The 12,204-nt window shown below is 33.0% G+C and overlaps 1 protein-coding gene across 1 annotated transcript; it reads right to left on the bottom strand.

The window, feature by feature from the left end:
* Positions 1–7,447: 7,447 nt before the first annotated feature.
* On the bottom strand, positions 7,448–8,389 carry LOC113177086 (olfactory receptor 8K3-like). Its single transcript, XM_026381612.2, has one exon. The coding sequence runs from the start codon at positions 8,387–8,389 to the stop codon at positions 7,448–7,450; it is 942 nt and encodes a 313-aa protein (XP_026237397.2).
* Between the last annotated feature and the right edge of the window lie 3,815 nt (positions 8,390–12,204).

The raw sequence follows: 12,204 nt of genomic DNA on the forward strand, positions 1-12,204 counted from the left end.
TGAGAACTTAATGAAAGGCCTGTAGTTTGTCCATTAATTGCCAGGGGAAATTTATATTCAATATTAATTTATTTATGATAGGATTCAGCAAATCCACTTCTGAATTTTGTGCAGAATATTTGAAATTAGGATATTAAAGAAATGCCTGTACCCTCTTGTTCTTTTTAACATAATTTGAACTAGACAAGATGTGGAAAAAATCTAATACCTATTTGTACATTAATGGATTTGTAAAATGTGGTATAAACAAGTGTGGAATATGAATTAGCCTTAAGAATGTAAAAAGACAAGTACCCATGCTCTCCCTTACATGGAGTATGGAAAATAATCAAACTTATTGAATCAGGTATTGGCATGATGATAACCAAACGCTGAGAGTTTAGAGAAATGAGGAGAGGCTCATAAATAGACATGAAATCTTAATTATACTAAATAAAAAAAATAAAGACAACTGTTTTAAGAACAGTACTGTTTTCTACTTTGAAATTGTTAAGAGTCTAGATCTGATGTTAAGCACAGCACATTTTTTTTTAAAGGAAATGTAGTTTCAACACATACCATGGCAGGTATGAATCTAGAAAACATTAATTCAAAGGAGACAGGAAACAAAGGTTACCTTTACCAAAAATATTTTCTAAAATATATGCAGAATAGAAAAATGTGTAGAAATGGAAAACAGTTCAGGAGGACCTGAAGAACTAAAAAATGAGGAGAGGTAACTAAATGGGTACTACATAGTGATAAGGGCATCAATTAGTAACAAATATTCAAATGATTCATAATTATAAAGAATAAATCAATATGAGTGTTAGAGGTTGAATATTACAGGATCAACTTCTAAAATTAGTGTAAATCTACTTCTATGAATGCAATCTGAATAGCATTTGTTAAAGTAAATATCTTGGGCTTTTTTTGGATGAAGTACTAATTTCAAAAAGGAAAGAGAAATTATAACAATCCTCTATTGAGCATGTGCTGTAAGAATGCACTTTTGCTTTTTTCTTCTTTTAATAATAAAGTCCTCATTCTATTTATAAATTAAATTGTTCATTACCTTTGAGTTTATGTAGTTATGTAGTAACTTATATAACTTCAATATTAATTGCATTTTAAATGTTTTCTCCTGTTTTGTAGCTTGCCTTTCACTTTTCTAATCATTTTTCTTTGATTTGCAGAGGATTTTAGTTACATGTAATGATATTTGTGTGATTTTGTTTCTTTCACTTGGCTTTGGAGTTATATCCTTTTACAGCTTTGCCAACATACTGTCCTGATGCTTTCCCTTCACAATATGTTGTTGGGATTAACTTTTAGGTAATTTATAATATTTAATCTATATTAGTTGGTTTTTGCATATGGTGCAAAGCTGGGGTCTACTTTTATTTGTTCTCACACATGCATTCAGTTTTCCTAGCATGCTATATTTAATTGACCATCTTTCTCCCTTTGTATTTTTGGCACCCATTTTTAAATCAGTTGATATAATATGGGATTGCTTCTCTGTTTCGTTCCATTGGTTTACGTGTCTGTCTTCAAGCCATTTCTATAGTTTGCAGTTAATGTAGCTCTGTAACTTGTTTGCAATCCAGGAGTTTGATTCCTGTAGCTTTATTCTTGAAGATCACTTTGGCAATCAATGTGTGAAATTGCTTGTGGTATGTGTATTGGGCTCTAGTACTCAAAATGTCTTCTTTGTGTCAGTCCCACAAGTTTTTAAACGGTTTTATTATTAAAGTGGAATTCATCTTAACTCATACATAAAATAATACAAAATAATGAAGTTCTACATGATGTTTCTATATGTGTATGCATTGGGTAATATTTAAATCAGTTGAAACAAGTTTATCCTCTTCAACACATCATTTCTTTATGGCAAAGTGTTCAAACTCATTTCTTCTGGATTTTTGAAACATGTAGCAAACTACTGCTTACCTACACCATCCTACTGTAAAATAGCACAACAGAGAGTCTTAGGCGTGGCTAATGGTCATTTAGTGCACATCGATCAACATTTCCTCAGTGTCTCAGCCCACCCTTTCTTCTGACCTCTGGTAACCACCAGTCTACTATAAACTTTTAATAAGATTAACGTTTTAAAAAAATGTTTGTAGTTGTAGATGGATAAAATATCATTATTTTATTTATTTATCTTTCTGTGGTGCTGGGGATTGAACCCAGAGCCTCATATGAGCTAGTCAAGCACTCTACCACTGAACTACCACTCTAGCCCCTAAGATTAAACTTTTTACATGGCACATATGTGTGAGAAAATGTAATGCTCAACCTTATGTGTCTGGCTTATTTCAGTCACCAGTTTCATCCATGTTATCACAGATGCCAGGATTTCATTCCTTTTGAGGTTACACATCATCCATTGTGTATATGCACATTTCTCTGCACGTTCACCAGTAGAGGGATGCTCAGGCTGCCTCCCATTGGTGGCTGTTGGAAATAATGCTGCACTGAACACAGGAGTGCAGATGTGTTGTTGCCAATATACTAATTTCATTTCTTTGAATATGAATCTAGCCCTGTGATTGCTAGAACATATGGTAGAGCTATCATTAATTTTTTGAGGAACCTCCCTAGTTTTGCATAAAGGTTGTACTAATTGACATTCCCACCAGCACAGTTCAAGGTTCCCTTTCCCCTACATGCTTGCCTGCACTTGCTACCTTTTGTCTTTTGGATAACAGTCATCCTTACTGGGATAATGTGACATCTCCTTGTGGTTTGGATTTCAATTTCCCTGTTAGTGATGTTTACCATTTTTTTCTGTCATCTGTTCTTCACTTGTGTACCTTCTTTTAAGAAATGTTGATTCAGATCTATTGTCTATTTTATTATTTGGGTTATTTTTGTTTTAAGTATTATTTGGAGCTTTTTATGCATTCTGGACATTAACCTTTGTTTAATATATACACCGCAAATATTTTCTTCCATTCTTTGTGTTGGGTCTTTACATTGAAGATATTTTCCCCTGAAAACAGGAGCTTTTAGTTCAGTGTAATAAATTTGACTACTTATGCTTGAAAATTGTGCTTTTCAAGTCTCCAGAAAATTCTTGTCCATTTCAACATTTTGAAGAATTTTTTTTTCAGTTTTCTTCTGGAAGTTTCATGTTTTGAGGTTTTTGATGCATGTGTTTCATCTGTTTTGAGTTGTTTTTTGTAACTATTGATAGAGGGCTAGTTTCATTGTTCAGCATGTGATTGTTCATGTTCTAAGCATTGTTTATTGAAAAGACTTCTCTTCTCCAGTGCATGTCCATTATGGTTTGGATACGTGGTGTCCCCTAAAATCTCATGGGTAAGACAATACAAGAATATTCAGAAGTTAAGTGAGTAGATTATGATAGTGGCCCGCCCACGTCCTATGCAAGCAGTGGAAATGGGGTTCCCCTTGGTGGAATGGGCTGGCTGAGAAATGAAAGCTAAGAGAAATAAAATGATGAAAAGCACAGAAAGTAGTTTCAAAAGCAGGGGTAGGACGGGAAAGCTGATCAGGTGGATTGAGTTTCTGGCAGGGAACACACCTGCTTTATTTATATCAGGAAACATCAAAGAGATTCTGTAAAATTTTCTTTTTCTAAGAAAGGTTAAAAGTGGGCTGTTCAGTTCCTAAAGGGTAATGCCTGTCTCCAGAGCTACTATGAGGAATCTTCCTAGCAGAGGGGAGAGAATAGGTCACGTGCATTGGGCAATTTCTTGCTGTGGGAGAACCCAGGCCTATCTCTCCTTGGTTTCCATGCAGAGAAGATCCTCATGTATTTCATGGGTGGTTTCCCACAACAGTGTAACCTATCAGTGGATTAATCTACTGATATGGATTAACTGGGTGGTAACTGTATGCAAATAAGATATGAAGGAGATAGGTAATTGGGGGTGTGACTTTGGGGTTTATATTTTATCCCTGGTGAACAAAGCTCTCTGTTTCTGGTTTACCATGTCCAGCACTGCTTTCTTTTACCATACCCTTCCACCATGATGTTCTGTCTCACCTTGGGCCCAGAGCTATGGAGTCCATTGTCCAGCAAGACTGGTGCTAAGCTGGGACACAAGTGATCCTCACAGTCCAGAGAGCCTTTATGGATATGTGCCTGACCTATTCTAAGTCTGGCAAGGATCAGGCAAAACTTGAGTGTGACTCCTAAGCATGTAGGTCTCCACCTGATGCCACGGCTGTTCTTAGATTTAGTCCTTGAGCTCTGGCTTAGATACAGGGCCTTTTGTTTCTGGCTCATGCTGGTTGTCATTGCAGTGGGCATGGTGTTAAGCTCTACAACAAAGTCTTTTGGTTCTGTTTATTCTCAGATCCTAAGTGAGTAGAATCTTGTTTCCTACATCGATGCCTAAGGTTAGTGGAGGATGATGGAAGTCTCTTTGCAGATTGGATAATGCTGTTCCAGTAGGTATAGATCAAAGTGCTCTACCGAGGTCAAGGATTCAACATGGCAGGCTTAATACTAGGAGTCAAGTCTAAGGTCTGGATTTTATTCCTTTTGCCTCTCCCTAGTGAAAGGTAGCTCTTTTCTCACTGCACTATTGGGGAAATTGGGAGAAGGCTACTCTTTCTTTGCTGTCTTCTTTAACTTCCTTTCATTATACTGAAACCAAGCTCCATGTTCCCTCCTGTGGCTTCCTTAGATCTTGTGATGGTAGTTTGTTGCTTCAATATTAATTACAATTGGTGTGACTCTGAAGTGCAGAACTGGATAGTATTTTTCATTGGCTATCTTGCTCCACCTCCCCAACATTTAAGATACGATTCAAATAATAAGGGGATTCTACTAACCTTAAGTGCTCTGGCAATTGGTACTAGTAGAATTGCAATTTTTTTCTATATTAAACTCTGCTGGGTTTCCTAATGAATATTACATAGGAAAATATTTTTACATATTTACTTTTGTTAATCTTTGATTTATTTTTATCATAAAATTATACTTTAATAAAAAATATTTAATATTGGGATATTATTTAAACTGAATCCCTGTTCATTTGCTCTATCATTTATACTTAATTTGGGGGCTTTTGACCCTCCTTTCAATCCTTATCAGTTACCACCAGATTTCTCAGTGACATCATTGGGGTCAGAAACACCTGGTCTGGTGGTCTTCACCCTGATCTTCTTGAGGTTTCCTCTAATCAGGCAGTGACAGCCTGCCAGGGGCTTCACTCTATTTATCAGGGTGAAGGAAAATAACTTGTTTGAGGCCATTCGGGAGGGCTCTGTGGGTGTGCCTGTTGAAACTGCAGGTTTGGAGTTTTTAAAATGGAGTTGCTTAGACTCAGGCCTAAGGCTATCCTAACAAAGTGGAAATTTATTTTTAACACAAACTTCAATTTTGAGCCCATCTTCCACATAAATTTTTTCCTGTGGTTATCTCTAAGACACTAAATGGAAACTAAAATACATCACTGCTTATCAAAATATGCAAACCACAGAATTGTTTTTCTCAGACAATCAAGTGTTACATATAGTTTTTTTTTTCTATTTTTCTTATACTAAATTGCATTGCAGTTTCTGAATCTCTGTTATAAAACATGAAAATCTTCTGATTCAAATTATCACAAAATTATGTGATAGATCCTGGTTTTTAAATGTTTTATGCTATCTAGAAGAGAGTCCAAATCCTTCTAAAGTAACTTATAAATTCCATGTAATAGTGAAAAAGAGACTAACTTTTAAAATGAAAGAGATATGTTATCAATTGTTAAATGTTAGCATATTGCTCTATGGTTTTTGTTTATCATTTGAGACACAATGAAAGTCCCATCTAGATTTATTTTAGATATAATTTATTGGGTTATGTTTATTCAGACATTTATGTACGTAATTTAAAATAATTTACCTTTTTTTCTATCATAATAGTTATGATTTTCAAAGGAATTAATTTGGTATAACACATAAGTGATTTTAAAATTTATTGTTTCAACATTTAGATAATCTTGCATCCACAGAAAAACAATATAAACACTTACTTTACATCTGTCCAACATACACTTCCTGGAAAATTACAATGTTTTCTTATATGTATGTGTCTATGAATAAAAAAAATAGTTTACCATAAGGTATATAGTATTGTCACAATAATAAAAAAATCAGCAATAAAATACTTAGGAGTGTTTATTCCCACATTAGATTATACATATGGTTTTACAATGCTACTTAATTACTTTACTCCTATTTGATTAGCTCTATAAATAATTTTATTACATGTTGGTGTAACAAAAACAACCAAATAATTTTTATATGATGAAAATAAAATGCAATGTGCACCAAGCAATATAAATAATGAAAGAAATATAGAAGGCTTTACATATTGTTAAGGATGAAGTGTGTCCAGAGAGAAAAAAAAATCCATTGATTAAAACATATCATAGTATACGCTCACTGAAATTACAGTATAGATCATGGTAGTATCTGTGTCTCTTTCTCACAATTCTGATCATTAAATGCATACAGCCAAAGAACAGATACTACCAAAAAATGTGACAATAGCATATGGAACAAACATAAGGGAAGTGGGATATAACGAAAAGGAGAAACAAACCCATTTCACCATTAAGTGTGCAAATTATACAGGAATTAAACAACAGGGTATACTTTTTAAACTAGAGATACTCTTTAATTTAGAGAATAAGGCAAAGTGACCATATTTTAGCAAAAACAAGCAATAAAGAATAAAGAAAATGCTGCCTTTAAGGAGGAACATCTGTCCAACTCCTAGAAACTTCTGTGAAAAACTTAAGAAATATATCTTAGTTGGTGTCTTCACTCAAATACACATATAGTCTGAATGAAATAGAATTTGATGCAGCACTTAACAAATTGGGTGCTGAAAAAAAAATTTACATTTGATAGACTCTCCTAAGCTCATGTCTGTGAAAAAAAGGAACTAAGAAAAATAGAGGAGTCCAAGATCCCCATGTGGAATAGGAGAGTTTGAATACATTCATGTCACTAAATGCTTCAGATTATCCAGTACAGTGAGTTAGCTGGTACTTGTGGAAGTGCACAACCTAAAATGGAAAGATTGTGCTCACACAAAAAGATAAATTCACACAAACACACATTGATGCAGGAAAGTTTATCATACTCTATTTAGAATAGAATAGAACTATTTCAAATCCTCTTCTGTAAATACAAATCTTTCTTACTCTCCTACAACATGCTGCTCTGCTACCCCATGGATGCTTGATAGACCTGAAACTTATTCTAATTCGCTCTAGAACTTACTCCATTATTATGATTACAATTCATCTTTCTCCCTCCAGGAAAGCAAAGACTTGACTTAATTTTTGTTGTTCACTAAAGTGTTTTCAGCTTTTAGAAGTTTTACTTATATTCCATGCTGATCTCATTGGTGCTTTCTCTTGTTTCTCCAGGAAAATAGAGCCAGGTCATTTCTAGCCCTCATGTGTAGGACTCCTTTTATCTTTAACTTTTAAGAAATAACATATCTGATCTTTTTCCATGTGCTTTGTAAGGCGTGTTTTACATCTTTATTCCTCAAGCTGTAGATCAAGGGATTCAGCATGGGGATAATCAGAGTGTAAAATATTGAAGTCATTTTATCATTGTCAATGGAATGACTGGACTTGGGCTGCACATACATGAATATCAAAGTCCCATAGAACACTGTGACTGCTGTCAGGTGTGATCCACAGGTGGAGAAAGCCTTGCGCCTGCCTTCAGCAGATTTCATCCTGAGAATGGCTAGAAGGATGAGCAGGTAGGACACAAGGACAAACAGAAGAGAGGAAATCAACTCAAAAGCTGCAAAGATCATGATTATTAGCTCAACATCAAGAGTATCTGAGCATAGCAAAGATATCAAGGGGACACAATCACAGTAGAAATGATTGATGATATTGTAGCCACAGAATGGTAAGGTAAAAATCTTTAAGGTGACTAGAAGAGACACAAATGAGCAGTAGAGATAGGGGATTGTCACCAGGGCATGACAAACCTTTTGTGACATGATGACAGTGTAGAGGAGAGGGTTACAGATGGCCACATAACGGTCATAGGCCATTGCAGACAGAATAAAAAGTTCACTTCCAATGAATAAAAGAAAGAAAGCTAGCTGGATAGCACAAAAGTAATAGGAAATTGTATTTTCATCTGAAACAAAATTCACCAACATTTTGGGGCCCACAGTTGTAGAGTAACCAAGATCAGTGAGAGCCAGGTTTCTGAGAAAGAAGTACATGGGTGTTTGTAGACTGTGGTCCACCTTGGTGAGGATGATCATGCCCAAGTTGCCCAGCACTGTGACCAGGTAGATGATGAGGAACAGCCCAAACAATGGAGCCTGCAGATCAGGGCGTGAGGTGATGCCCATCAGAATGAACTCATGCACCACTGAGAGATTGTGTTTCTCCATCCAGGTTTTGTATAAAGTCTAATCTGGGTAGAGACATCAGCACAGTTTAAAAAATTCAGATATCATCATCTGGGATTGTATTATGCAAAGTTGGTATAAATAAGATAAATATATTTTTCAATTTAGAATATTAAAAAACACATTTATTTGCACTTACAAATATGCATAGATATTGGTAGATGTGAGGTGCTCTACTTTTTTACTCACAGAATATTAATCAATATCTAAGAATATTTTGGTTGTTTTGACTGGAGGAAGAACTGCTATTGGCATTTAATATTTAGATGAAATAGTTAAGCTGCTAAAAATTTTATTATATCCAGTATCCAATGCAAACTAATATTTACATACAAGATATTTAAATGGTCCAAGATAAGAAACTACGAAATATAGAAAGAGAGTTAGATGCAGATATATAGATATATGAAACAAAAATGAAAAAAAAAACTAAGTTTGATAAATGGATGATTATTGTACAAGTTTTCTACTTGTTACTTATAAATTACATTCACCCAGTGAAATTGAATAGCTACATTAAAAAATGTTACATGAAACATATGCAAATGCATAATAGGAATCTTTTTTATAATCCTCCAAAATGTACACAACTACCTACTTCAAAGTATAGTTGTATAAATTCTTAGACTTCAAGATGATGCAGCATAAACTTTTAGTGCATTTGATAGATTTGGGCTGGGTGTATGCATAAATAAAATATTAAAGAATCTCATTGGAATTTTATTTATAAGAAACTAGGAGAAATATATGTACATAGATATAGACAATATTATACATTAACTTATGTATTACAAATATAATTTTACTTAAATAATTTACCTGCAATTCTAACATCATAAACAAATCAGGTCTGTCCTCACAGTGTAGTTTGGAAAGTTGAAAAATATTCAAGGGCTTCTATGTGTACTTGGCACCTAAAATAGACTCAAAGATCATGAACGTATATATTTTTGTTTTTTATATTTATTTTAAAAGTGCTTCTAGTTGCCTACATGAAAGAAGTCTCATTTACATATTAATATGCACATTCTTCAGCACAGGGATAGCACTTATTTGTTTGGGATAAAATGAGAAACAGGTCAATTATTACATAATACATGCAAATTCATCCATTCTCCTTTAATACTATACCTCCCCATTCCATGACAACAGTTAAACAATCAATGTGCTATTATTTTGATTAATTATATTCTATTTTCCAAATTAATTTAAGGACATTTCAAAACATGTTACCTTGAAATAAATTTACTTAAATATTATTTCCCTCATTGAGAATATTCATTATAATTAAAATATTCATATATATATCAGACCACTTTTTCATACCCCCAAAAACAAAACCAGAAACTAAGAAATTCTGAACAACAACAAAAAAGAGATATCATTTCATTAGTTTTATACAATGAAATCTCATAAAATTTACTTTGAGTAAACACACACACATATTTCCTTTTTTAAGTATTGAGAGTTGAACCCAATGTACTCTACCAACTGAGTTACATCCCAATCATTTTTTAAATTTTTGTTTCAATTAATTATACATGAGAGTAGAATGCATTTATGTACTTTATATATCATGCATAAATTAATTATAATTTCTTATTTTTCTGATTGTACATGTTGTAGAATCAATGCAGTTATGCAGTCATATATAAACATAGGGTAATAATGTTTGTTTCATTCTACTATTCTTCCTATCCCAGTATCATCCCAACCATTTTTAATGTTTGTTTTGAGACAAGATGTTGTTAAATTGCCCAGATTGGCTTCAAACTTACTATCCTTCTATCTCAGGCTTCAGAGTCTCTCTGATTACAGGCTGTACCACCACACCCAGTAGAAATAATGCATTTTAAAGAAAAAAAGTTTAAGTACCTACCCTTGACCAAATTATGTTATGTGTATATACAAATATGTGACAATATTTGTTAACCATACTGTACCACTAGTTTTAAAGGTTAAAATGTTTATATAACTTTTATAAAATTATATATTTTATAAGATTTTAAATTTTTTTATGGCACACAATACCATAAAGACTGAATAAATAAACTAGAGTTGAGATACATATATATTCTTGGATGTATTTTGAAATCCTCGGCAACAAAGCCACAATGACTTCTTTCAAATATGACAGAACACATTATGCTGATAAACAACTATATGACCAAATATAATATATTTGATTAACTCTAACAGCCCAGCTACTCAAGAATTTTGTATAGTAGCAGATAAATGGCATTTTAAGATAATATGATTATTATTTTTTATAATTTTATTATTATTACTTATGAGAAAATAAGTACCAATGTTTCCTAGATAAAAAAAAATAAAGAATTAGAATTCACACAATTTCCATAAAAATAGTGACATCCATGTGTACATGGGCTAAAGCACATAAAATCATGCAATTTTGCAACATATAGATAAAGCTGATTACATGTAGTTTGCACTAAACACACTTAAAATATTCCTTATATGATTTCTACCTTGCTTTTCCCAGATAGCTTCCTCATATTAAAAACTAAAAAAAAAAAAAAAAAAATGTCAGCTACAGCCTTAAATAATTACCTTCAGGGGCTGGGGATGTGGCTCAAGTGGTAGCAAGCTTGTCTGTCATGTGTGTGGCCCGGGTTCGATCCTCAGCACCACATACCAACAAAGATGTTGTGTCCGCCGAAAATTAAAAATATATATATATATTTAAAAAATAATAATAATAATAATTACCTTCAATAGATGCAATAATAAGCAAATTATGTCTTTTTATTGTTTAGGTTTGATTCATAACCATGATATAGCCCTAAGTAACTTGCACATAATAAATAAGTACAAATGTCCCTTTAAAGTAAACAAAGATACATGTTTCATTTAACCAGTTTTGGAGTTTAATGGTAAGGACCAAAAAGCTTTTTCATTGTTTAATAATCTTCATTGAATTTTCAAGTTTATTTTTTAAAGTTAGCCTCAAAAATATGTGGTCACATCTGAATGCATTTTACTATTATCATTCTTATAAAATTGAGCACTTAGAGTTTCCTGATATGAACAAAATGATTTTTACATCTAAACATGAGGTAAAAACTTTCTTTTCCTTCTAAAGAGATCACAGGTAAATCTCATTTACACATTTAATTACATAATTAAAATCAAACTGAATTTTGAGACTGTTCCAAAAAATGCTGAGAGCCACTAAGTATGGAAAGACACAAAAATGAGAAAAATAATTCTTGCTGTTACAACTTCTCCCTCTACCAAAATAATAATAATAATAACAATAATTATTATTATTATTATTATGTTTTATCTACTGTCACTTTTTTCATTCATTTGATAAAAAAATTGAATGTGTTCAAAATTTAGTATTTTCTCATTGCACACAACACAATGTAAGCATTTCACAGATGCTTATGAGTATTTACCAATTCAACTTGGGTGAAAATAATAATAATTAGTATGCAGAGAAAAGAGTTCCTACTCCTGATGCTCTTCAGGCATTATGGAGTAGTAGAAACATAGAAGCTAATCAGATATGGATTAGATTTAATAGCCTTAGCAAATGAGATAATTTCTGTAGAGACTGTTATCATACTGTGAACTCATAAAACCTACCTGTTACCTATAATGTAGCTTCTTTTGTGATTCTCCCATGTATTCCATAACTTGGCATTTTCAAGGATAATTTATGCATTGTTTCAACTTTAGAGAAGCTCCCTGAGGAAATGCCAAGCAATTTATTTATTACCACTATAACATTTGAATGCTTAATGAAATGCCTGGAGATTGTCCACTAATTG

This window comes from Urocitellus parryii, chromosome 4 (assembly GCF_045843805.1).
Source record: "Urocitellus parryii isolate mUroPar1 chromosome 4, mUroPar1.hap1, whole genome shotgun sequence".
NCBI classification, from domain to species: Eukaryota; Metazoa; Chordata; class Mammalia; order Rodentia; family Sciuridae; genus Urocitellus; species Urocitellus parryii.